This window comes from Balaenoptera acutorostrata, chromosome 9 (assembly GCF_949987535.1).
Source record: "Balaenoptera acutorostrata chromosome 9, mBalAcu1.1, whole genome shotgun sequence".
Taxonomy (NCBI): Eukaryota; Metazoa; Chordata; class Mammalia; order Artiodactyla; family Balaenopteridae; genus Balaenoptera; species Balaenoptera acutorostrata.
In genome coordinates this window covers 9,260,093-9,287,899 of record NC_080072.1, presented here as the reverse complement: position 1 = coordinate 9,287,899, position 27,807 = coordinate 9,260,093, and the positions used below count along the sequence as shown (strand labels likewise).

The following is a 27,807-nucleotide window of genomic DNA, read 5'->3' as shown; positions in this document are numbered from 1 at the left end:
CCTTTCAGTTATAACATTGGGCAGTGGGCTCACTCCACTTGCTGCCTAGGCCTTTTGACGCTCCCACCCAAAAATGACGACATGGCTAGTGAGGCTGACAGTCTTGTTGTAATTGGGAGAAAACAGGCTGCAGCACATTTGGCAGATTGAGAGTCACCTGCAGCCAAAGTTGGGGTTATGCAGGCAGCCGAGGGGCTCAGGGCCCCCTGCCTCACATGGTGAAGAGAGGAAGAAGAGGTCAAATTCTAACCCAGATGGGAAAGTTGGTCCCTGGACCAGTTTCACTTCCTCTCCTCACTCTCAGGAAGGTGGGGGAGGACATCACCTCCCCTTGCTGCCGAAGTTTCTTTTGCGACAGGCTGGGGAGGGTTTATAAAAATCTCCTAGTGGAGACAACCTGCGCGTTGAGCCCCCCAGTTGGCCTCTGCTCCCTTCCAGCCACTTCACAGCAGAGTCCAAATCCAGAACCGTGTGTGTTTCATGGGCTGGAGGGTGGTGAGGGGAGGACGGGGTGGCCAGAGGCAAGGAGTGGGGGATTGGGGGCAGTGGCCATTCTTAGCAGTTCGAAGGAAACAGGGCCTTTCTCCCAAGCACCCTGCATAGGCTCAGTGGCAGCTCTGGCCACCTGCCCTCCCTGGAGGGTTCCAAACCCCCATGGAGTGCCTCAGAGTGGAGAGGGTTCAGGCAAGGAAGACCACAAAGATGATGAAGAAGACAATGAGGATGAGGAAGATTTTGACCATAAGCCACCGGTTGGAGGTGACCGACTGGAAGTACTTGAGGATCTCTGAGTGGGCGGCCTCAACATCCAGCTGGGCTCCCAGCACGTTCTCGTCGATCCTGGGGATAGGGCCAGGAGGAGGGGAAAGAGAATGACACTGGATTAAAAAGAATGCTGTTGAAGTGTATTTTCTGCATGTATATGTATTTGTATTGATATATAGAAAAAGCTCTGGAAGGGTAATATAAACAAGTCTTGGCTGTAGTTTGAAAATCAACTCTGCAACTTATTAGCTTATGACCCTAAGCCAGTCATTTAACCTCAAGTCTCATTTTCCTCAACTGCAAAGGAAGGAAAAATGAGGATAACACAAATCGTAAGTTTGTTGTCAGTCTTAAATGAGTTATATAAAGTGCCCAACCCAGACTAAGAGGATCCAAAATGTTAGTTATATTTTTTTGCTCATTGGTATTTATTGATTTTTGTCTAATAAACAGTATTGCATTTGTAAAAAGGGGGATAAGTTCACACACCATTATGGTAAGGAAACCCTGGTTGAGTGAGAAAGGAAGAAAAAGTTGATGATATGGACAGGAAGTCAAGGGATAAGAAAAGCCCTATATTAGGAGAACATGTCTCTCAGGATATAGAGAAGTTCTCAGAACAATGGCAATCTCTTGAGACACTGCTGAGGAAAATCAAACATATCCCAGCTAATCTGAATATGCAGTCCTAAAAACCAAATATAAACCCTGGTCTTTGCAGGGAGTCGCTGGGAGCAGGCACCTGTGGGAGCTGTGAGGTCAGAGAAGTTGGTGGAGCCTGGTAATCAAGTAGGTAAGTGAGAGGAAAGGCTGGGCCAGTGGCTGCAAGCCCAAGGTCCTGGTAAGGTGGTCAGGAGGACGGCGAGCTAATCTCTGTCCAAATACAGGAGCCTGGATTGTACATGACTCCCTGTTTATGTCAGGGAGGCTAATTGAAGTATCAGGTTTCCTAGCTTTTGGCTATAATTACATTTCTCAGTGTGGATGCATTTGTCATCTCATACCCAATTAAGCTCATGCATATTGGCAATTATAATGGCTTTGCTTAACAAAAATGGGAAAACAATGAATGCAATCTGGCATATAAAAGATTTTAAATGGGAGTCTGTGAATGAAATCTAATACAAGGAAAGAAATTACTATTATTCTATAGTAATTTTAAGACAGAAAACTTCTTTAAGGAAGAATGTCAGCTAATAAATGTAGAAGGAATGAGCAAATTAGAAAATTACCATTTTGCAACACACACTCTCACAAACGAATCAGGCAAGGACCATCAGGGGGCTAAGGAGCTGGAAATCTCACAGGGACTCAAAGCATCACTCCACAGATGACTCAGTCTGATGGTCACCACCTTGAACAAGTGGCCAAACTTGGTATCACCAACAAAAGAGATAACCTCATCAAGTGCCTACTGATATGATCATCTTCGTAGCCGGCCAAATACATGGAACTTAAATTTAATCATAGGGAAAACAGTGGACAAATAAACATGTAGGATCTCGTACTAGAGACACTGGCCTCTTCAAAAAAAAGTTAAGTATCACACACACACAAAAAACAAAAGGCAGACTAAAGAGACACAACAATCAAATGAAATGTGTGAATGTTGCCTGAATCTTAAATTGAAGGAAAAAAGCTAAGAACTTTTTTTTTAGAACAGTTGGGGAAATTTGAGTATGGACTGAGTACTGGATTGTGTTGGAGAATTGTTCATTTTCTTAGGCTTGATAATGGTATTGTGGCTGCTCAGGAGAATACCTATTTTTGGCAGATGCTTGCTGAAGTATCTGGGGATAAAATGTCATGATGTTTGCACCTACTTTTAAATGATTCAGAAAAAAAAAAAGGTGAGAGGAAGCAAATGTGATAAAATGTCAACAGTTGGTGAATCCAGGTGAAAGGAATATAGGTGTTCCTTATGCTATCCTCCCAACTTTTCTATAGTTTGAAAATTTTTAATTTACAAGTTGGAGGTAAAAGGAAAATGACTGAGTAACACTAGATCAGCAGTTTTTCTACCTTAGAAAAAAATAAGAATCACCTGTTGAGCGTCTCAAAAACGCAAATTCTTTTTCTTTTTTTTTTTCTGCCAAGCCAAGTGACTTGTGGGATCTTAATTCCCCGACCAGGGGTCGAACCTGAGCCCACAGCAGTGAAAGCGTGGAGTCCTAACCACGGGACCGCGAGGGAATTCCCTGGCGGTCCAGTGGTTAAGACTCAGCGTTTTCACTGCTGTGAGCCGGGGTTTGAGCCCTGGTTGGGGAACTAAGATCCCGCATACCAGAAGGAGTGGGCAGAAAAAAAAAAAAAAGCAAATTCTTAGGTCTCACATTCAGAGATTCTAGGGTGGGGCCCAGAAAACTACATACTGAGAACTTTGGACTAAATCAGTGGTTTCTCAAGAGGGTGCTCAAATCCAGATCCACTGGCATTTGCAGGAAGCAAACACAAGAATATCTGAGTCTATTTTAAAAATATCATCCTTTCAAAAGTTCAGTTTCTTTTTCATATCATTGCCCACAAATGTTCTCTCCTTTGTTATTTCCCTTTTATGTTTCAATCTACTGCCAGATTGCTTCTGAGCCACTCAACTGAAATTGCTGGCACTGATCCAATTAATCCAAGCCCCCTGATCCAAGTAATGCTTGAGGATCCTTAATTCACACTTCCTTTCTCAGGGGCACCAAGAAATAACGACCCCTTTCTCCCTAAAATTCTTTCCACCTCAGCTTCACATCTCTTTGCTTTTTTCTCTCATCTCCCTAAAACTTCCTCCTCAGTCTCTTGGACAGATTCTTCCCTTCACCACATATGCCTGGAATCCATGGGGAGCTGTCCTGTCCTTATTCTCACTTTACCCATTGTCCCTGGATAGTCTCATCTACCTCCATGGTTTCACCAAGAAGCTGCTGACTCCCAAGTCCTTATCTCTAGCTTAGCCCTCTCTTCTAAGCATTTAGACCATGCATCTCATGTCTCTCAGCTGTCCCAGAAAAAACCTCATTCTCCTCACCCAGCACCAGTCTGCGGCCTCTTGCGTTCTCTCCCTATCCCCAGATCCAGGAGGACTAGCTCACAGGAGCAACGACAAATGTTTGCTAAACCAATGAACAAATGAGTACTAACACCGAAAAATACTTATGACACTTTTTCAAGGAAGACTAGAATGTAAAGTTGTATACATACTATAACTCTAACTTTTTTAAAAAAATAAAAGGCTTGGGCTTCCCTGGTGGCGCAGTGGTTGAGAATCTGCCTGCCAATGCAGAGGACACTGGTTCGAGCCCTGGTCCGGGAGGATCCCACATGCTGCAGAGCAACTAGGCCCGTGAGCCACAACTACTGAGCCTGCACGACTGGAGCTTGTGCTCCGCAACAGGAGAGGCCGCGATAGTGAGGGGCCTGCGCACCGCGATGAAGAGTGGCCCCCGCTTGCCGCAACTAGAGAAAGCCCTCGCACAGAAACGAAGACCCAACACAGCCATAAATAAATAAATAAAAATAAACACAAAAAAGTTAAAAAAAAAAAAAATAAAAGGCTTTCAGTTTTGTTTTCCGTTTGTTTGTGGGGTTTTTTTGTTTGTTTTTTGTTTCTTTTTGGCCTCACTGCGTGGCATGCAGGATTTTAGTTCCCTGTCCAGGGACGGAACCCATGCCCCCTGCAGTGGAAGTGCAGAGTCCTAACCACTGGACCGCCAGGGAATTCCCTAACTCTATTTAAAACACATATGCAGGGGCTTCCCTGGTGGCGCAGTGGTTAACAATCCACCTGCCAATGCAGGGGACACGGGTTCAAGCCCTGGTCAGGGAAGATCCCACATGCCACGGAGCAACTAAGCCCATGCACCACAACTGCTGAGCCTGTGCTCTAGAGCCCGTGAGCCACAACTACTGGAGCCTGCGCACCTAGAGCCCGTGTTCCGCAGCAAGAGAAGCCACCACGATGAGAAGCCTGCACACCACAACGAAGAGTAGCCCCCGCTCGCCGCAACTAGAGAAAGCCTGCACGCAGCAACAAAGACCCAACGCAGCCAAAAAAATAAATAATAATAATAAATAAATTCTTAAAAAAAACACATATGCATTGGGGAAAGAACACAAAGCTTTTATTGATACAAATCTGTTTCTTTGAATCTATAATATTCTAATATTCAAAATACACTGTAGGGCTTCCCTGGTGGCGCCGTGGTTGAGAGTCTGCCTGCCAATGCAGGGGACACGGGTTCGAGCCCTGGTCCGGGAAGATCCCACATGCCGCAGAGCAACTAAGCCCATGTGCCACAACTACTGAGCCTGTGCTCTAGACCCCACGAGCCACAACCACTGAGCCAGCGTGCCACAGCTACTGAAGCCCATGCACCTACAGCCCATGCTCCACAACAAGAGAAGCCACCATGATGAGAAGCCCACGCACCGCAATGAAGAGTAGCCCCCGCTCGCTGCAACTAGAGCGCGCACAGCAACAAAGACCCAATGCACCCAAAAAACAAAAACAAAAACATTGTAGCCTGAGAAGCTCCAGTGTTTATGGCCTAACTCAGCAATTCAACTGAATTCCCTAGGTCTCAGTTGAACCAGATAAGATTCAGTCAATCCTCCTGGTTCTAGGATCAAGACTGCTGTCTTCACAGTGCAGTTAAATTGCCCATTTAAATATGTGAGGCTGCTTAATGCATTGGTGTTGGGAAACCTGCTTTATACAAATGCAGGTGTTCATGCAGTTTCACTTGATCAACAACCAAGAGTACAAGCGCTCTGCTTGCTAGGTGCTGTGGGGAATAAAGAACATCCAGGCCTGAACACTGCCTGAAGGCATGAGAGCAAGTGGGCGGGAATGTGTGAACCTGTGGATTCCTCAAAACTCCCACACCTCCTCTCCTTGATTCTCTCCACTAATGGCCTTTCTTCTTACCGAACTGAGAACATAGAAGTAGTCTGAAGAATTGGGCAAGGTAAAAAAAACAGGTTCCTGGCCTCATACTTGGAGATTCTGATTCCACAGATGTGAGTGCAGTGGACTGCCAGGAACCTTCATTTTTTTTTTTTTTCCAGGAGAAAATATATTTTTAAATTAGGTATAGCTGATTTAAGATACTATAGTAATTTCAGGTATAAAACATGGTGATTCAAAATTTTTATAGATTATACTCCATTTAAAGTTATTATAAAATTTTGGCTATATTCCCTGTGCTGTAAAATATTTATATTCTTGTAGCTTATTTATTTTATATACAGTTTTTATCTCTTAAACCCTTCCCCCATCTTGCCCCTCTCCCTTCCCTCTCCCCATCAGTAACCACTAGTTTGTTCTCTATATCTGTGAATTTGTTTCTGTTTTGCTATATTCATTCATTTTTTTCTTTCCATTTTTTTAATTGACGTATTGTTGATTTACAATATTATATGTTTTAGATGTACAACATAGTGATTCACAATTTTTAAAAGTTATACTCCAATTAGTTATTATAAAATATTGTCTATATCGTCTGAACTGTACAATATATCCTTGTAGCCTATTTTATACACAGTAGTCTGTACCTCTTAATCCCCCACCCGCATGTTGCCCCTCCCCCTTCACTCTCCCCACTGGTAACCACTAGTTTGTTCTTTATATCTGAGTCTGTCTCTTTTTTGTCTCTTTCAGTAGTTTGTCTTATTTTTTAGATTCCACATATAAGTGATATCATACACTATTTGTCTTTGACTTATTTCACTAAGCGTAATACACTCCAAGCCTATTCACTGTTGCAAGAGTTGCTGCAAATGGCAAGATTTCATTCTTTTTATGGCTGAGCAGTATTCCATTGTATACATACACTACATCTTCTTTATCCATTCACCTGTTGATGGACACCTAGGATGTTTCCATATCTTGGCTATTCTAAATAGTAGTGCTGTGAACACTGGGGTGAATGTATCTTTTCAAATTAGTGTTTTCGTTTTCTTTGGATATATACCCAGGAGTGGAGTGGAACTGCTGGACCATATGGTCATTCTAATGTTTTTACTTTTTTGAGGAACCTCCATACTGTTTCCCACAGTAGCTGCACCAATTTACATTCCCACCAACAGTGCACAAGGGTTCCCTTTTCTCCATATCCTTACCACCATTTGTTATTTGTGGTCTTTTTGATGATAGCCAGTCTGACAGGTGTGAGATGGTATCTTATTGTGGTTTTGACTTGCATGTCTCTAATGATTAACAATGTTGAGCATCTTTTCATGTGCCTGTTGGCCATCTGTATGTCTTCTTTGGAAAAATGTCTATTCAGGTCTTCTGCCTTTTCTTTTTTTTTTGGCTGTGCTGTTCGGCTTACAGGATGCCAGTTCCCTGACCAGGGATCGAACCTGTGCCTCCTGAATTGGGAGCACAGAGTCTTAACCACTGGACCTCCAGGGAAGTCCCTCTACTCATTTTTTGATCGGGTTGTTTGATTTTTTGATGTTGAGTTGTATGAGCTGTTTATACATTTTGTAAATTAACCCATCAGTCATATCATTTGCAAATATCTTCTATTTTGGTAAGCTATCTTTCTGTTTTGTCAGTGGTTTCCTTTGCTGTGCAAAACCTTGATTCGGTCCCAGTTGTTTATTTTTTGTTTTGTTTCCTTTGCTTTAGGAGATGGATGCAAAAAATATTGCTATGATTTATGTCAAAGAGTGTTCTGCCTGTGTTTTCTTCTAGGAATTTTATGGTTTCTGGTCTCACATTTCGGGTCTTTAATCCACTTTGAGTTTACTTTTTTTTTTTTTTTTTGATGCACCATGTGGCTTGTGGGATCTTAGTTCCCTGACCTGGGCCCCTGGCAGTGGAAGCGCAGAGTCCTAACCACTGGACCGCCAGGGAATTCCCACACTTTGAGTTTACTTTTGTATATGGTGTGAGAAAATGCTCCAATTTCATTCTTTTACATGTAACTGTCTGGTTTTCCCAGCATCACTTACTGAAGAGACCGTCTCTTCCCTACTGTATATTGATGCTTCCTGTGTCATAGATTAACTGACCATAAGTGCGTGGGTTTATTTCTGGGCTCTCTATTCTGTTTCATTGATGTGTCTGTTTCTGTTTCAGTACCATAGTGTTTTGATTACTGTAGCTTTGGTACAGTCTGAAGACAAGGAGCATGACACCTCAAGCTCTGTTCTTCTTTCTCAAAATTGTTTTGGATATTGCAAGTCTTTTGTGTCTCCACAAAAGACTAAATGCCATTACTTCACAGGTGAATTCTATCAAACATTTAGAGAAGAGCTAACACCCATCCCTCTCAAACTCGTCCAAAAAATTGCAGAGGAAGGAACACTCCCAAACTCATTCTATGAGGCCACCATCAGCCTGATACCAAAACCAGACAAAGATACTCCAAAAAAGAAAATTACAGACCAATATCACTGATGAATATAGATGCAAAAATCCTCAACAAAATACTAGCAAACAGAATCCAACAACACATTAAAAGGATCATACACCATGATCAAGTGGGATTTATCCCAGGGATGCAAGGATTCTTCAATACACGCAAATCAATCAATGTAATACACCATATTAACAAATTGAAGAATAAAAACCATATGATCATCTCAACAGATGCAGAAAAAGCTTCTGACAAAATTCAACACCCATTTATGATAAAAACTCTCCAGAAAGTAGGCATAGAGGGAACCTACCTCAACATAATAAAGGCTATATACGACAAACCCACAGCAAACATCATTCTCAATGGTGAAAAACTGAAAGCACTTCCTCTAAGATCAGGAACAAGACAAGGATGTCCACTCTCACCACTGTTATTCAACATAGTTTTGGAAGTCCTAGCCACGGCAATCAGAGAAGAAAAAGAAATAAAAGGAATACGAATTGGAAAAGAACAAGTAAAACTGTCACTGTTTGCAGATGACATGATACTATACATAGAGGATCCTAGAGATGCCACCAGAAAACTACTAGAGCTCATCAATGAATTTAGTAAAGTTTCAGGATACAAAATTAATGCACAGAAATCTCTAGCATTCCTATACACTAATGATGAAAAATCTGAAAGAGAAATTAAGGAAACACTCCCATTTACCATTGCAACAAAAAGAATAAAATACCTAGGAATAAACCTACCTAGGGAGACAAAAGACCTGTATGCAGAAAACTATGACACTGATGAAAGAAATTAAAGATGATACCAACAGATGGAGAGATATACCATGTTCTTGGATTGGAAGAATCAATATTGTGAAAATGACTATACTACCCAAAGCAATCTACAGATTCAATGCAATCCCTATCAAATTACCAATGGCATTTTTTACGGAACTAGAACAAAAAATCTTAAATTTGTATGGAGACACAAAAGACCCCGAATAGCCAAAGCAGTCTTGAGGGAAAAAAATGGAGCTGGAGGAATCAGACTCCCTGACTTCAGACTATCCTACAAAGCTACAGTAATCAAGACAATATGGTACTGGCACAAAAACAGAAACACAGATCAATGGAACAGGATAGAAAGCCCAGAGATAAACCCATGCACCTGTGGTCAACTAATCTATGACAAAGGAGGCATGGATATAAAATGGAGAAAAGACAGTCTCTTCAATAAGTGGTGCTGGGAAAACTGGACAGCTACATATAAAAGAATGAAATTAGAACACTCCCTAACACCATACACAAAAATAAACTCAAAATGGATTAGAGACCTAAATGTAAAACTGGACACTATAAAACTCTTAGAGGAAAACATAGGAAGAACACTCTTTGACATAAGTCACAGCAAGATCTTTTTTTTTTTTTTTTTGCAAGATCTTTTTTGATCCACCTCCTAGAGTAATGAATATAAAAACAAAAATAAACAAATGGGACCTAATGAAATTTCAAAGCTTTTGCACAGCAAAGGAAACCATAAACAAGACGAAAAGAGAACCCTCAGAATGGGAGAAAATATTTGCAAACGAATCAATGGACAAAGGATTAATCTCCAAAATATACAAACAGCTCATGCAGCTCAACATTAAAAAAAACAAACAACCCAATCCAAAAATGGGCAGAAGGCCTACATAAACATTTCTCCAAAGAAGACATACAGATGTCCAAGAAGCACATGAAAAGCTGCTCAACATCACTAATTATTAGAGAAATACAAATCAAAACTACAATGAGTTATCACCTCATACCAGTTAGAATGGGCATCATAAGAAAATCTACAAACAACAAATGCTGGAGAGGGTGTGGAGAAAAGGGAACCCTCTTGTACTGTTGGTGGGAATGTAAATTGATACAGCCACTATGGAGAACAGTATGGAGGGTCCTTAAAAAACTAAAAATAGAACTACCATATGATCCAGCAACCCCACTACTGGGCCTATACCCAGAGAAAACCGTAATTCAAAAAGACACATGCACCCCAATGTTCATTGCAGCACTATTTACAATAGCCAGGTCATGGAAGCAACCTAAATGCCCACTGACAGACGAATGTGTAAAGAAGATGTGGTACATATATACAATGGAATATTACTCAGCCATAAAAAGGAACGAAATTGGGTCATTTGTTGAGACGTGGATGGATCTAGAGACTGTCATACAGAGTGAAGTAAGTCAGAAACAGAAAAACAAATATTATATATTAATGCATATATGTGGAACCTAGAAAAATGGTACAGATGAACCAGTTTGCAGGGCAGAAATTGAGACACAGATGTAGAGAACAAACGTATGGACACCAAGGGGGGAAAACGGTGGGGGGGTGGGGGTGGGGTGGTGTGATGAATTGGGAGATTGGGATTGACATGTATACACTGATGTGTATAAAATTGATGACTAATAAGAACCTGCTGTATAAGAAAATAAATAAAATTAACATAAAAATAGACTAAATGCCATTAGTATTTTATAGGGATTGCACTGAATCTGTAGATTGCCTTGGGTAGTATGGTCATTTTAATAATATTAATTCTTTCAATCCAAGAACATGGAATATTGTTCCATCTGTTTGTGTCCTCTTCAATTTCTTTCATCAGTGTCTTATAGTTTTCCAAGTACAGGTCTTTTACTGCCTTAGATTTATTCCTATTCTTTTTGATGCGATTGTAAATGAGTTTCCTTAATTTCTCTTTCTGATAGTTTGTTGTTGGTGTATAGAAATTCAACAGATTTCTGTGTATTAATTTTGTATCCTGCAACTTTACTGAATTTATTGATGAGCTCTAGTAGCTTTTTGGTGGCATCTTCAGGGTTTTCTATGTATCATGTCGTTTGCAGTGACAGTTTTACTTCTTCCTTTACAATCTGGATTCATTTCTTTTTCTTCTGATTGCTGTGGATACAACTTCCAATACTATGCTGAATAAAAGTGGTGAGAGTGGGCATCCTTGTTCCTGATCTCGAGGATATGCTTTCAGCTTTCCACTGAGTATGATGTTAGCTGTGGGCTTATCATATATGGCCTTTATTATGTTGAGGCATGTTCCGCCCACTTTGTTAAGAGTTTTTATCATACATGGATGTTGAATTTTGTCAAAAGCTTTATCTGCACCTATTGAAATGCTCTATAATTTTTATTCTTTAGTTTGTCAATGTGGTATATCACACTGATTTGTGGATTGAAACATCCTTGCATCCCTGGAATAAGCTCCCACTTGATCATGGTGTGTATTTTTAATGTATTGTTGGATTCAGTCTGCTAATATTTTGTTGAGGATTTTTGTATTTATGTTCATCAGTGATATTGGCCTGTAATTTTATTTTCTGTGATATCTTTGGTTTGGTATCAGGGTGATGCTGGGTTCGTAGAATGAGTTTAGGATCACTCCTTCCTCCACAGTTTTTTGGAATAGTTTGAGGATAGGTGTTAACTCTTCTCTAAACATTTGGTAGAATTCACCTGTGAAGCGATCTGGTCCTGGACTTTTGTTGGAAGTTTTTTAAAATTACTGATTCACTACTGGTAATTGGTCTGTTCATATTTTCTGTTTCTTCCTAATTCATCTTGGGAGATTATACGTTTCTAGGAATTTGTTCTCTGCTTCTGGGTTGTCCATTTTATTGGCATATAGTTTTCATAGTAATCTCTTTTGATCCTTTGTATTTCTGTAGTATCAGTTGTAACTTCTCCTTTTTCTGATTTTATTGTCTTAGGCCCTCTCTCTTTTCTTCTTTATAAGTTTGGCTAAAGGTTTATCAATCTTGTTTATCTCTTCTTACTTTCATTGATCTTTTCTATTTTTTTTTAGTCTCTATTTCATTTATTTCTTCCCTAATCTTTATTACTTCTTTCCTCTACTAACTTTGAGTTTGTTTGTTCTTCGTTTTCTAGTTCCTTTAAGTGTAAGGGTAGGTTGTTTGAGATTTTTATTTCCTGAGGCAGGCTTCTATTGCTATAAACTTCCCTCTTAGAACTGCTGTTGCTGCATCCCACAGATTTTGGATTATTGTTTTCATTTTGTCTCCAGATAATTTTTATTTCTCCTTTCGTTTCTTCAGTGATCCACTGGTTGTTTAGCAGCATATTGTTCAGCCTCCACTTGTTAGTTTTTTTTGCATTTTCTTCTTGTAGTTGATTTCTACTCTCATAGCATTGTGGTTGGAAAAGACGCTTGATATGATTTCAGTTTTCTTAAATTTACTAACACTTGGTTTGTGGCCTAGCGTGTAATATATCCTGGAGAATGTTCCATATGCACTTGAAAAGAATTTGTATTCTGCTGCTTTTGGAGGAATGTTCTCTATATAAACCCATTTGGTCTAATGTGTCACTTAAGGCCAGTGTTTCCTTATTGACTTCTTGTCTGATGTGTCCATTAATATAAGTGAGATATTAAGGTTCCCTACTATTATTGTGTTAGTGTCAATTTCTTCCTTTATGTCTGTTAATATTTGCTTTATATATTCAGGTGCTCCTATGTCTGGGTGCATGTATGTCTACAATTGTTATATCTTCTTATTGGATTGATCCCTTGATCATTATGTAATGTCCTTCTTTGTCTCTTGTTACAGTCTTTGTTTTAAAGTCTGTTTTGTATGATATAAGTATTGCTACCCAGCTTTCTTACGATTTCCATCTGCATGGAATACCTTTTTCCATCCCCTTTCAGTCTGTGTGTGTGTCTTTAGATCTGAAGTGAGTCATATATAGGCAGCATATATATGGGTCTTGTTTTTGTATCCATTCAGGCACTCTATGTCTTTTGATTGGGGCACTTAGTCCATTTACATTTAAAGTAATTATTGATAGGTATGTACTTATTGCCATTTCGTTAGTTGTTTGAGGGTTGTTTTTGTAGTTCTTTTTGTTCCTTTCTTCTTTTGTTCTCTTCCCTTATGATGTGATGACTATCTTTGGTGTTATGTTTGAATTCTTTTCTCTTTTTTGTATATCTATTATAGATTTTTGGTTTATGGTCACCATAGGTTTATATATAGCAATCTATAAATATACATATGTGGTTATTTTAAGTTGCTGATCTCTTAAGTTCAAATGTATTTTTACTCCCCTCCCCCACAGTTAGTTTTTGACATCATATTTTACAACTTTTTGTTTTGTGTACCCCTTACTTACTTATTGTAGATATAGGTGATTTTACTCTTTGTCTTTTAATTTTCCTACCAGTTTTGTAAGTGGTTGATTTACTACTTTTACTGTATATTTAATTTTACCAATGAGCTTTTTCCTTTCATAATTTTCATGTTTCTAGTTGTGGCCTTTTTTTACTTAGGGAAGTCCCCTTAACATTTCTTCTAAAGCTGGTTTGGTGGTGCTGAACTCTTTTAGCTTCTGCTTGTCTATAAAATTTTTGATTCCCTCATCAAATCTGAATGAAAGCCTTGGCAGGTAGGGTGTTCTTGCTGTAGGTTTTTCCTTTTCATCACTTTAAATATATCATGTCACTCCCTTCTGGACTGCAGAGTTTCTGCTGGAAAAGTCAACTGATAGCCTTATGGGAGTTCTCTTGTATATAACTTGTTATTTTTCCCTTGCTGCTTTTAATATTCTCTGTCTTTAATTTTTGCTATTTTAATTACAATGTGTCTTTGTGTGGTCCTCTTCAGGTTGATGCTGTTCGGGACTCTCTGGGTGTCCTGGACCTGGATGTCTGTTTTCTTTCCCAGGTCAGGGAAGTTTTCAGCTATAATATTATGTCTCCCAATACGTTCTCTGTCTCTTTCTCCCTTCCCCTCTGGGACCCTTATAATGCAGATGTTAGTACACTTGATGTCCCAGAGGTCTCTTAAACTGTGCTCACTTCTTTTTTTTTTCTTTTCAGTTTCAGTGATTTCCACTACTCTTTATCTTCCAACTCACTGATCCATTCCTCTGTATCATTTAATCTACTGTTGATTCCTTCTAGTATATTTTTCATTTCAGTTATATTCACCCGTTTGGTTCTTCTTTACATCTTCTAACTCTTTGTTAATCTTCTCACTGTGTTCATCCATTCTTCTCCCAAGTTCCTTGATCATCTTTATGATCATTACCTTGAACTCTTTATCAGGTAGTTTGCCTATCTCCACTTCACTTAGTTCTTCTTCTGGGGTCTTAACTTGTTCCTTTGATTGGAACATGCTCCTCTGTTGCCTCATTTTGCCCAATTTGCTGCTTTTATTTCTATGTACCTGGTAGGTTCGTTATGTTTCCTGACCTTAGAGAAATGGCCTTTCATAGGAGATGTCCTATGCATCCCAGCAGTTCACTTCCCTCGGTCACCAGAGCTATATGCTCTAGGGCTGCCCCATATTGTGTGGGCCCTTCTGCTGTGGTGGGGCTGACTAGGCGTAGGTGGCCCAGTAGGCATGGCTGGCCCCTGGTCTGGTTGCCAGGCTCTGCCTTGTGCAGCGGCTGCCAGCCACTGGTTGGCAAGATCTTCATTTTTTATAAGCTCTATAGGGGGAGGGGGTTCCTATGAACACCCAGGTTTGGCAACCAATGGTTAAAAGGATGTTTATTTATTTATTCAACTACTAGGTGCTGAGTCCCAGGCATTTACACAGTGCCATGAGTTCAGCTATCTTGGTCCCTCCCTCCAGCATCTGCTTTCCCAGCTCTCACCAGCTCGTCTCAAAGCCAAGTCCTCTACTTATCCACTGGATCCCACTTCCTCTCACCTTCTCAAAGACATAACTTTAAGATTCTTCCCCCTGCCTGCTATATTATCAATTTTTATTTCTCTGCTGGATCATTCCCATTAGAATACAAACATATGGGGCTTCCCTGGTGGCAGAGTAGTTGAGAATCTGCCTGCCAATGCTAGGGATACAGGTTCAATCCCTGGTCTGGGAAGATTCCACGTGCCACGGAGCAACTAAGCCCGTGTGCCACAACTACTGAGCCTGCGCCCTACAGCCTGTGAGCCACAGCTACTGAGCCGCGTATCACAACTGCTGAAGCCCATGCACCTAGAGCCCATGCTCTGCAACAAGAGAAGCCACTGCAATGAGAAGCCAGAACACCACAACAAAGAGTAGCCTCCACTCACTGCAACTAGAGAAAGCCCGTGCACAGCAACGAAGACCCAATGCAGCCAAAAATAAATAAATAAAATAAATTTATTAAAAAAAAAAAGAATACAAACATTAATTTTCTCCCATTCTTTAAAAAAACAAAACAAAAACCTCTTGTCTTCCACTGGACAAATTGGGAACAATCTGAACATTGAAAATAATCATTATCCTAACTAATTGTAATAGAAAACATAAATAAAAACCTTAAGCCCGTAATGATACTCAAAAACAAGGAAGAAATAAAACAAAACAAAAAACCTCCTTGGTCACTTCTATGGCACCTACTCCATAACTATTTACTCTGAAAATACAGGAAAATAATTAAGGTTTATCCAGCCTAATTAAGATGAACTTCAGGGGCTTCCCTGGTGACGCAGTGGTTGAGAATCTGCCTGCCAATGCAGGGGACACGGGTTCGAGCCCTGGTCTGGGAGGATCCCACATGCTGCGGAGCAACTGGGCCTGTGAGCCACAACTACTGAGCCTGCGCGACTGGAGCCTGTGCTCCGCAACGGGAGAGGCCGCGATAGTGAGAGGCCCGCGCACCGTGATGAAGAGTGGCCCCCGCTTGCCGCAACTAGAGAAAGCCCTCACACAGAAACAAAGACCCAACACAGCCAAAAATAAATAATAATTTCTAAAAAAAAAAAAAGATGAACTTCAGCTCATGCAGTTAATAAAGCAAAGCTCTTCTTTACAGAAAAAACACACCCAAATTAGATAAATTGATTCAGACCAGACAAGCATCATAACTGGCTACTAGAAACATTAGGTTAAAGGCTTTTTGGGAACAGGGTATCCCATAATCACTTGCTGATTGCAAAGAAGAAATGTACTTTTAAAAGGAGAGATTATCTGTTACTACCTTAATCAAGTGATCAAACTTGTTCTAGATAATACAGGGTCAATCTGACATTAAATGCCTCCTAATGAGATGTAATTTGTTGATATATATAAATCAGCAAAATAAATATATATTTACAGTTGATTTTTTTTTGGCCGTGCCACGTGGCTTGCGGGATTTTAGTTCTCCAACGAGGGATCAAACCCAGGCCCTTGGCAGTGAAAGTGCTGAGTCCTAACCACTGGACCACCAGGGAATTCCTACAGTTGATTATATATATGTATATATATATACATATATTCCTAGAAGAAGAAAACAGAAAGAGGCAGAAAAAAATCTTGAAGAAATAATGGTCAAATATTCCCTAAACTTTGTGAAAGACATAAATTTACAGATTCAAGAAGCTCAGAGGACCCCAAGCAGCATAAATTCAAAGAAGGGGCTTCCCTGGTGGCGCAGTGGTTAAGAATCCGCCTGTCAATGCAGGGGACACGGGTTCGAGCCCTGGTCTGGCAAGATCCCACATGCCACGGAGCAACTAAGCCCGTGAACCACAGCTACTGAGCCTGCGCTCTAGAGCCCGTGAGCCACAACTACTGAAGCCCAAGCGCCACAACTACTGAAGCCCATGCGCCTAGAGCCCATGCTCCGCAACAAGAGAAGCCACTGCATTGAGAAGCCCGTGCACTGCAACAAAGAGTAGCCCCCGCTCTCAGCAACTAGAGAAAATCCATGTGCAGCAGCGAAGACCCAATGCAGCCAAAAATTAAATAAATGAATAAATAAATTTATATTAAAAAAAAGAAAAGTAAAAGAATTTGTCATCAGCAGAACTGCACTACAAAAAGTACTAAGGAAAATTCTCCAGGTTAAAGGGAAGTGATGGAAACTGGATATTCGGGAAGAAATGAAGAGCACTAGAAACAGTAAATATATGAGTAAGTATAAAAGACTATTTTTTCCTCTTAATTTCTTTAAGATAAAAATTATACTATTATATTGTGGAGTTTATAAAGTATGTACATGCAACAAATATGACAACTAAAGCATAAAAGATGGAGAAGAGGGTTGCAAAGTTCTCACATTTTATATGAAGCTGACTGTGAAAAGTTAATGATGCACATTGTAATCCCTAGAGCAACCACTGGGAAAAAAAAAAAAAGCAATTACATATAGCTAAAATACCAACAGACAAATTTAAATGGAATTAAAATTTTTTTTTCCAACTGTTCAAAAGACAGGAAAGAAGGAAGAGAGGAACAAAAAACAGAAGGGAAAAACAGAAAAAAAAATAGTAAAATGGTAGGCCTAAATCCAACCTTAGCAAAAATTATTAACTATTAATGAACTAAACACTCCAATTAAATTCTCAGCTCTCATCTTGCTTGGCCTATAAGCAAAATTTGTCACAGCTGATTATTCTTTCCCTGAATCATTTTCTTCTCCTGGCTCCTAGGACACCACATTCATTTATTTTTCTTCCTACCTCACAAGCTGTGCTCCTGTTCAGTGCCCTCCCTCAGAACTGAGAACTGAGTCCAGAAACAGCCCTGGGACTCAGTGCTTGATCCTCCTCTTAGAACTCCCTTGGCCTAGTTTCAAAGTCCAATTCTGCCCACTCTTGGCCCAGACCTGTCTCCTCAACTCCTTATATCTATCAGCCTGTTCACTATCTCCACCTAGATGTCTAACAAACAACGGTCCACCTCTTGCTGGACGTGTCCAACACAACTTATTTTGCCCCAAATCTACTCTACCCTGCGTAACCAGCCCTATTTCAAGTGAAGAGCATGAATCCCTTTGATTGCTCACATCAAAAGCCTGGAGTTATCATAAATTCTTTTTCTCTCACGCCCTGCATTCAGTTCATCAAGTAATTGATCCTATTGGTTCTACCTCCAAAATACATCCAGAGTGCAACTACTACTCATACAACCTTGGTCCCAGCTACCATCACCTCTTGCCTAGATTACTGAAAAGGCCTCTGCACCCATCTCCCTGCATCTATCCTAGGTCCTTACAATCTGTTCTGACTACAGCAACCAAATGATTCTTTTAAAAAAGAAGTCAGAGGGAATTCCCTAGCAGTTCAGTGGTTAGGACTTGGAGCTTTCACTGCGGTGGCCTGGTTCAATCCCTGGTCAAGGAACTAAGATACCACAAGCCACGCAGTGCGGCCCAGAAAATAAATAAATAAAGCATAAGTCAGATAGTATAACTGTTCGTCAAAACCCTGCAGTGGCTCTCCATGTCACTCAGAGAAAACGCTAAATCCTCACACTGGCTTTAAAAGGTCCCACATGATCTGGTCTCCCATTTCCCTTCTAACCTCACCCAGTACTACTCTCCTTCTCACCTGTCCCCAGATGCAGTGGCTTCTTTGCTGTCCTTTAACTCATCAGACATATTCTTGCCTGAAGGCCTTTACACTGGTTCTTCCCTCTGCCTGGTACTCTTCTCCATATATCCACATGGCAAACTCCCTTACCTTCCCCCTTCTTGGATAGACGTCATCTTCTTAATAGGGCCTCTCTTAATAACCATCCTATTTAAAATTACAACTTGCTCCTCCAAACCTAGAACTCCTTATTAGTTTACCCTACTCTACTCTTATTTATGGATTTATCACTGGGCAAAAATATATACTGGACCATTTACTTATTATGTATATTTTAACTTATCTATCTCCCCTACAACAATGTGTATTCCACAAGGGGAGGGTTCTTTGTCTCTTTCATCCTTGACTGTATCTCCGTAACTGACTGAATGAACGCTAAGTGCCAAAGAGGAGCAGATAAAATGCCTCGTGCAGTAGCAGGGGGCCCCAGGGGAGCAGAGAGGCCTTCCCGTGCGTGGGCTCTGCCTACCTCCCTCCAGTCTTATCCTGTACCTTTCTCTTCCTGTTCACTGCTTTCCAGCTGCACTGGCCTTCTTGATTCTTTTTTTAAAATTTTTTTAAAAATTAATTAATTTATTTGGTTGCATTGGGTCTTCCTTGCTGCACACAGGCTTTCTCTAGTTGCATCGAGTGGGGGTTATTCTTCGTTGCAGTGCACAGGATTCTCATTGCAGTGGTTTCTCCTGTTGTGGAGCTCGGGCTTTAGGCACATGGGCTTCAGTAGCTGTGGCACGTGGGCTCAGTAGTTGTGGCTCACGGGCTCTAGAGCGCAGGCTCAGTAGTTGTGGTGCACGTACTTAGTTGCTCCGCAGCCTGTGGGATCTTCCTGGACCAGGGATCGAACCCGTGTCCCCTGCATTGGCAGGCGGATTCTTAACCACTGTGCCACCAGGGAAGTCCTTTGATTCTTTAATACAGCAAGACTGTCCCATCATAGGGCCTTTGCTCTAGCTGTCCGCACTGCCTAGACAACTCTTACCCTCTCCTTTGCATGGTTGGATCCCTCTTGTAGTTCATGTCTCTGCTTAAATATCAAGTCTTCAGAGCAGCCTTCCCTGCCGCCCAATCTGATACACCTCCTCCATCACTTTCTGAACACCTCATCCGACTTTAATTCTCAGTATAGCCCTTATCAGTACCTGAAAATTTCTTCTCAATTCTTTTTAACAGCTGTTCTCACCCACACTATTAAATTCCATACTACAAAGTAAGCTCCACAAAATAGACTTAACTGTGCTATTCATCACTGTATCCCCAGCACCTAGGACAGTGCTTGACAAGGAACAGGTGCTCAATTAACACTTGTTGAGTGGATGGAGGCAGGTGAACTTGACCCTATTGGTGGACAGGATTCACTCTTCTCTTTCAAAGGGCATCAAGCTGTCCCTGGGGACCTTTAGGATGCCAATCCACAGGGAAGAGAAGGCTCCTGTTTTTGAAGTTAAGGAGAGAAAGAATCTCACCTCTGAATGGTTTCTTCCTGTTCCTTAACCATGTGTGCCAACTGCTGGAAGATGGAGCCCAGCTCAACAATTGTGGACTCAATATTCTGCATGGTGTCTGCCCGGCTCTGGATGTAGGAATCCTTCAGAGGAGAGACAGCACACATGAGCACTGGGAGCTTCTGCAGGGTAGGGCCTGCCTCTTTAGGACCCTCCACTTTGCCATTCCACCCATGGCACATTCCAAATGCTTGCTTGTGACCACAGAGGAAAACAGAGGAGCAACTCCTCCCAAGCTCAGAGCGTGGATACCTGCTCATCAATGAGCTGCAGCTGCTGGCTGGTCCTAGAGTCCATCATGTTAATGGCCACGTCCCCAGAGGCTCGAGACTCCGCCCCCAAAACCACAGCACCGCCCCCTGGGGGAAGAAAGAAGACACAGCACTTCTTAGTGGTTAAAAGGTTCAAAGCCCACATGCTCCAGATTTGAATTCCAGCTCTGGCACTTACTAGCCTTGTGACCCTGGACAAGTCATTTAACCTCTCTGAGTCTCAGTTTCCTCACCTGTAAAATGGGGGATAATAATAGTTGCTTTCTCAAAAGGTGGTTGTGAAAATTAAATGACAGAATGGGAATACAACGAGTAAGTGCAAAAAAAAATTAGAAACTGTCATTCTTCTGAACATGATTGAATTCACCCCCAACACTGAGAATGCTGGAGACTAGGTGTGGATCATAAATCCCAGCAATCAGGTCTGACCTCTGAGAGACAAAGCCTAGCAACCTCCTTGGCCCTCCATTCTCCTACCAAACCCCTGCCTTTGGAAGATACCAGAACCAGAGTAACTAAGCCTTATCCGTCAGGGCTCCCTGTATTGCCTGTGACTTACCTAGGTGGTTGGGGGCAAGGGGCAGGGCTGACACGGGTGCCCGGGAGAACTGCTCCCGCCGGCTCCTCTGTTGCTTCAGGTTCTAGGGTTGGGGAAGAAATGCAAAGGTCCTGAGGCCGCTGGAAAGCAGGCACATTAAAGACATTTCTCCTGGTGCCCGTGACCCTGTTGCCCTTGCCCTTCCACTTGTCCCCTTCCCACTTCCCTCTGGGGCCCTCACCCCGATTCCTATCCCTCCTACACAGATTCTTCTCACCTCTGTCCTCACTTCTAAAACTGATTTGAAGTCATTGGACATGGAGGCCAGTTTTGACTGAAAGAAAAGGAGAGAGGGTCAGCCAGAGAAGACAACGCCTTCCTCCCTTCTGCCTCTCCCTCTCCCGGGTCCCACCTGCAGGGAGACCACGATGGTGTTGGAATGGGTTTGCAGGTGCCGGCCGCTCTGGCTGCCCTTGGCTCTCACGAAATCTTGAAGCTGGGCGATTTGTTTGTTGAGGCTATTGATGTCCTGGTGAAAGAGCCAACAGAAAAACTGAGTATCAACCATGGGGTCCTCAGCCAGCGTGTCTCCCACATGGACATCTCTGGCAGGGATGGCAGGGTGGACATTATTAGCAGGGGTGATGGTATCTTGGACAGACCAGAAGGGCCTGCTGGGATAGTCCAAGCTCTGGAGTTTGCTCAGGCTCAGTCCCTGCGGGATAGAGCCAGAAAGAGGTGAAATATGGCCCCGTCCATTCGTAAAGACCTGAGGTGTTTACTCCCTCCACCCTGCTGTCCTACCCCCACTGTGAGGCCATGCTCATGGCCATAGAACCCTTCAAAAGGCCAAAATCTCAGACCCAGAGCATGCTGAGCAACAAAGCATCTGTGCTGTACTCAGGAGACGGGAAGAGTCAAAGGCACCATGGCTTCCCAGAAGCATCAACGAAATGCTTTTTATATACAGAATTCCTTTTAAAAATTACTACTGCAAAAGAGTGAAAGATGTGACTTGTCTAACGTTATACACGATGAATTAGTAGCACAGCCAGGCTTTCTACACCAGGCCAATGGATCATCTGCTTCCCAATCCTGCCTGCCAAGGGCCTCGTGAGACAAGGGAGATGAAGGAGGCGGCTGGGAGTGGCAGAGAAAGCTTGCCGCCCCAGGACAGCAAAGTCCAGGGAAGGACCAGAGGAAGAAGGAGGGAGAGGGGGAAGAGTTCAAAAATAGTGAGCTCAAGGAACAGGCTAGGAAAAAAACTAGATTAGGGACTTCCCTGGTGGCACAGTGGTTAAGAATCCACCTCAAGCCCATGCGCCTCAACTACTGAGCCTGCGCTCTAGAGCCTGAGAGCCACAAGTACTGAGCCCACAAGCCACAACTACTGAAGCCCGTGCACCTAGAGCCCGTGCTCCGCAACAAGAGAAGCCACCGCAATGAGAAGCCCACGCACTGCAACGAAGAGTAGCCCCTGCTCGCCGCAACCAGAGAAAGTCCGCGTGCAGCAACAAAGACCCAACGCAGCCAAAATATAAATAAATAAATAAAAGTTAAGAAAAAACTAGATTAGGCAACTTCTACAGTCCCTCCAATAGTACCCCCAGGTAGTATCCCTCCAATTAGTACCCCAGCCCCGAAGATTCTCTTGAGAGCCCGGGACAATTCCCGCTGCGGGCTGCTCTGTCCCTCTGGAGTTAACGGAGCCTCCTCACAGCCACGTGTCCAAAATTGCCTGCCAGGTTTTTCCCCCATAAAATCTCCTCCCCGAGGAACTCAGAAAATGGCACCGCTCCCCACTTAGTCGCCCAAGCTAGAAGCTTCTAAGTCACATACTGACATCTCCTTAACCCAACCTATATGCCACAGCACAACCATAACCTACACTGAGCGTTTACTGCGTACTCAGCACTTTGTGAACAGAGCAGCGGTCTCGGGTTGGATTACTGTGCGCCATGCAACCTGCTAAGCAGCTTACGACTTTCTCTTAACATAGAAAATAACTCTTAATTTCCCCCCCCCCCGAGCTATTCCCCCTTCCTTCTTTGCCATTTTGGTAAATAGCACCACCGCTCACCAGTTGCTCAGAAAAAAACCTTAAGAAATCATCCTCAATTCCTCTCTCCTTCCCTTAATCCACAAGGAACCCACAAAGAACCCAGCTGATTCCAACATATACTCCGAATGTGTCCACTCATCTCCTTCTCTAACAGAGCCACCCTAGTCCAAACTGTCCTCTCTCTAAAAATTGCCCAGAGCCTCCTAAGTGATCTTCCTTTTAGAATTTGCCCCTACAATCCACTTTCTACACAACAACCAGAGTGATCTTCTAAACCAAAAATAGTGCATGTCATTTCCCTGCTTCAAAATCTTCCAAGAGCTTCCCACTAAATTTAGTACACGATCCAAATTCCTTACCTAGCTTACACGGGCTACGTGGTCTCGCCCCACTCACTCCTCTGACCTCACCCCCCACAAAGCCCTCCTTCTCACTGGCTGTGCTGAAGCCACGCTGGCCTGTTTCACAGCCTTTCACATCAAGGTTGCCCAGGCCTCGGGGCCTTTCCCTTTGCTAGTCCCACTTTCTGGAATGTGCCCCCGTCAGATCTTTGGATGACCAACTTTCTCCTTACCATTCAGGTCTCCGTGTCCCTTCCTCAGCGAAACCATCCTAGATCACCCCATATAAAGTAGGTCCCTACCCTGAGGTACTCACTCACCTCATTTCTTTAATAGGATGTGTCACTACCTGAAACTGTCTCTTCTGTTTGCTTGTATAGTGTCTAGTTCACCCATTCAGCAAGGAAGTTCCCAAGGGCAGGGACTGCATTTGTCTTGTTCACTGCTGAAGCCCCAGAACCAGGCAGCCAAAGTCACTCAGTAACGTGAGTGACTGAAAAAATAAACTAATAAATCCTCTTAACAACCCTGTGAGGTGGGTACTGTTATCATGCCCTTTTTATTTATAAGTGAACTGAAGCTCAGAGTAGTTAGGTAGCTTACCCAAGGGCACACCATAATTGGTGAGCCTGGGATTTGAAGTCTGTCTAAATCCAGTCACTGGTTCTTAAATGCCTATGCATTGATGCCCCAGTAGTTAACGGAGCCCTCTCTTTTCTCCGCAGCACAGCATCTCCAGAATGTGTCTGCCCTTTGGCCTCTGCCGTAATCATCTTCATACTGGAGGACTGCACAAGCCTAGCCTCTCTGACCGTTCATGCTCCAGGGTGTTCCTTTTTCCTCCATGGTCATTCAATTTCTCATTTTATTCTTATTACATTGTTCCGGAAAAGAAACAAACACTGTTAGAACTGCTATACTAGGGTCTTGCAGACAAAATTGGAATCCAGGTTCTAATCGTCTTTGCAGCCCACACACTTCAGAGTGATTCCACACTCCTTAGCAAGCCCCCATGATGATCTTCACAGACAGCTACCAGTCTACCTTTTCAGCCTCATCTGCTGCCAATCACTCATTCGATCAACAAATACTGAGTACCTAATACACGCCAGACACTGTTACAGGCATCTGGGATACATCCATGAACAAACAGAAAGAAAAATCTCTGCTCTTATGGCATTAGCACTTTTTCTTTTTTTGAGGAAGATGAGGTAAGTGGGAGGAAACAAACAAACATAAATTAATTATAGAGACCGTTAGAATGTAACAAGTGCTATAAAAAAGGAACTAGAGCAACATAAGGGAGATGAGAGTTTGGTGCGCTGGGGTATTAAACAGCATGGTGACAGCAGGCCTCCCTGGGCAGGTGATATCTGAGCAAAAACTTGAACTTTCCCTTTTATAAGACATGCCTCTGCACACACTGTTTCCTTTGTCTGGCATGTTCTTCCACTGCTTCTCCACAAGCCTTGAAACCAGCTCAGATGTCACATCCTCAATAAAATCTTTCCCAGTGTCCCCAGACTATCTCATTCATCTTTTCATAAGATCTTTTCTGTACCACTTGCCTCCTATTCATTGTAAGTGTGAGTTTATGGCGCTGGATACCTCTTCTAGACAATAAGCCCTTGAAGGCAGGTATCTTGCCTCGTAATGTTTGTGTGGCAAGTGCCCAGCGCGGAGCTTTGTACACAGTAGATGATCACTGACACAATGGATGAGTGGGATGTTTGGGGCTGGCTCTAGAAACTTTTCTCTGGGACCCTAGAGCAAGGGAAAATGATGGAAGTGATCCAATTGAAATGCTGGGCTCTCCCGATCGCTAGTCGCTCACCTGTTTGATAATATAAGTTAGCTCCTCAATTTCCACTGCTTTATCATCAAAGAGGGACTTGCGCTTTGCCACTGCAGAGACAAACAAGAAGCCACGACAGGTGAGGTCGAAGACCAGGCTCCGGGAGTATGGTTCCTCCGCCCTCCCAGGTTCACTGCCCCAGTTCTGAAAGGCCCCGGGAACACTCACAGATTGTCAGCTTCTCCAGCTTGGCAAATGTGTTGCTGAGGTCTTTCCCAATGCGCCTGCAAACGAGCATTAATGGGAACACTGCGGGAAGGGAAGGAGAGGGCCTTTCCCACATTAGCACCAGCACAACCAATCCCAGTCCTCACGGCCAAGGTCACCACAGGCAAGGCTACCTCTCCTCAGACACTGGTCATCCCACCACATAACTTCTCTCAACTCACTTGGCCATGAGGGTGAATTCACTGCGCTGCCGGACAGCACGCAGAGCTGGCTTGTTTGTCTGGATTCCATTCTGAAAAGCAACGTCAAGAGGTAAAACTTTAGTTTTCCCTCCCCATTGCCAGCTTTCACTGTTCCTCAGGTGTCTACTAAACTCACCCTCTAACACTAGCGGCATCCTCCACCAGACGGTCCATACAGGTAGACCTGGGTTCAAATCTAGGTGCCACCTCTTACTACATGGGGGGTTTGGGGCAAGTTGCTTAAACCATTCTGAATCTCTACTTCCTCTTCTGTAAAATGAAGACAATCCACACACCTCTTGTTCTTGCTAAGATTAAAAAACCTAAGGGTTGGGACTTCCCTGGTAGTCCAGTGGATAAGACTCAGCGCTCCCAGTGCAGGGGGCTGGGGTTCGATCCCTGGTCAGGGAACTAGATCCCACATGCCGCAACTAAGAGTCGCATGCCGCAACTAAGACCCAACGCAGCCAAAAACAAATAATAAAATAAATATATAAATTTAAAAAAATTTAAAAAAAAAAACCTAAGGGTTGTAAATTATTTTAGCCAAATACCAGGTCCATTCTAAGCACTAAATAAATGGTAACTAGTATTACCATTCTATTCCTCCAATCCGGGAATCAGAGAGGATAAACGTAAAACTCATGGAGATCGTACAGAAGAGCAGCTAACAAGAGCTGACCAGTAAAAATATTTTAAATTACATTTATTCAGGTTCCACTTGGATTCAGAAAGTCTGGACCAAGACAAATCTAATTTTTAAAAAAGCACTCCAAAGTGGTTTTGATTAGAACTACTTATTTAGAAACCTTCCTTCATTTTACAGATACAAAACCTGGGGTCCAACTAGATTAACTTCTGTGTTGTCACAGAGCAAACGTGGTAAAATTATACTGGAACTAGAATTCAAAGGGCTTGTCTCTGAGCTAAAAGCTCTTTCGAGAACCTGTTTCTTATCCAAACCAAATATACTTGCAGCCACCTCTTGCCCTGAGATATTCCTTCCAGAATACCAACCCTACGCTCAGGGAATTCCTGATTTAATAATAATAAAAAAAAAGCCTAGATCCTTGCCTCTAGATTAGCTAGCCCACATCTTCTCTGTTGCTTGGTAGATCCTACCACCCTCCCCAAGATGGACCAGTTCTCCATCGGGCTCCCCCAAGAATTACTTCAAACAACGGTGCTAGAGCACCGCCTCTCCCAGGTCTGAGTAAGAGTCGCTCTTGCCTTTCCCACTCCAGGTCCTTACCTGACGGCTCTGCAGGGACTTGCAGGCAGACAGGAACTCCTGGGTCCGATCCCGGCAGGACATGGTGTCGGGAGGGGGAGGGACCAGGGCCACTGGGGGGGGCAGAGGGGCGATGTCGCTGCTGCTACTGCCAGCAGTTGCAGGGGACAGGACCTGTGTCTTTGAGAGACCCAGGTAGACACCCTGATCCGTGTTCTTAGATCCGTAGCGTTTTCGCGGGATCATTGAGACGCATAACCTTGGACTGTGGTGGAGGGGAGAGTGTCATTCCCCAGGCAGCCTCCTTCCCCACAAATCCCCCCCAACCAGCAGATCCTCGGGGCCTCTCTGCACTTGGCACGGACTTTCGCGCCCGAAGCCTCCCGCAGATCCTGGGGCCGAACCGCAGTGGGCAGGACCCCGCTTCTTCTCTGGCCCAAGCCGTCCCGCTCCTCAGACTCTTCTTCCAACTTGGTTCTGGCGGCCAGAGCGCGGGCCGGGCCCTGAAGTAGAGGCAGGGCCAGAGCCAGGTCCTGTGGCTCCGAAGCTCCAGCCCGGCCCGTGCAACTGCCCTAGGCCCTAACTGGGCCCTCTCGTATCCACGGGTTCCTCCGACTCGTCAGGGAGAAACGGTGACGGACCTCCTGAGAGGGACACACTTCGGTGGGCGGAGGGGGGAAATCTCTAGGTGTTTATTAGAAGCAGGAAGTACCACCCTCGATTCGCCTAAGTCCCACCGTCTGGAGGACTGCAACCACTGATTAGCTAAGGCCGACGTCTTTCTCAACAGGGGCTTTCCTGATTGGACGGCGACGTATTCGCTCACTTCGAGCCGGGCCGGCAGGACTTGCCCGCTTGCCCCTGGTTCCCTTCCCCCCAGCCCGCGCCGTCCCCGGAAAGAACTGTCCAGAGCAGACACTGCGGTCAGACCCCTCTTAGAGCGTGTCCTACCTCCTCTCTGCCGCCTGGCGCCGCCGCCGCCACCGCCACTGCCACAATCACTCGGGTCGTCACCGCCTTCTCCCCGGGAACCGAAGCCGCCGAAACCCGACCAAAGACTAGAAGCCGCCACGTCACCCACACGTAACCCCACCCCGGAGACGAGAG

General features: G+C 43.4%; 1 protein-coding gene across 4 annotated transcripts; it reads right to left on the bottom strand.

The window, feature by feature from the left end:
* Positions 1-89: 89 nt before the first annotated feature.
* STX5 (syntaxin 5) lies at positions 90-27,799 on the bottom strand. 4 transcript variants are annotated; one of them, XM_007174378.2, is made up of 11 exons: positions 27,652-27,799; positions 26,722-26,965; positions 25,449-25,519; positions 25,228-25,283; positions 25,039-25,109; positions 21,214-21,330; positions 21,079-21,135; positions 20,823-20,904; positions 20,244-20,350; positions 19,953-20,074; positions 90-840 (listed from the first exon to the last, which is right to left on the bottom strand). In XM_007174378.2, the coding sequence occupies exons 2-11, from the start codon at positions 26,944-26,946 to the stop codon at positions 681-683; spliced, it is 1,068 nt and encodes a 355-aa protein (XP_007174440.1). In that variant the 5' UTR covers positions 26,947-26,965; positions 27,652-27,799; the 3' UTR covers positions 90-680. The 4 variants fall into 4 exon arrangements, with proteins under 4 accessions (XP_007174440.1, XP_057408196.1, XP_007174442.1 ...); XM_057552213.1 differs by having other exon boundaries at positions 26,722-26,880; XM_007174380.2 differs by having other exon boundaries at positions 26,722-26,813.
* Between the last annotated feature and the right edge of the window lie 8 nt (positions 27,800-27,807).

What these genes read in the sequence shown, in the direction of transcription:
- STX5 (XM_007174378.2), bottom strand. Translation starts at nt 26,946, where the DNA reads ATGATCCCGCGAAAACGCTACGGATCTAAGAACACGGATCAGGGTGTC. An exon ending in TTTTAGAAGTGAGGACAGAG is followed by an intron (nt 20,905 to 21,078) that starts GTGAGAAGAATC and finishes CCCCAACCCTAG; the next exon opens with AACCTGAAGCAACAGAGGAG. An exon ending in CCTTGCCCCCAACCACCTAG is followed by an intron (nt 20,351 to 20,822) that starts GTAAGTCACAGG and finishes TTCTTCCCCCAG; the next exon opens with GGGGCGGTGCTGTGGTTTTG.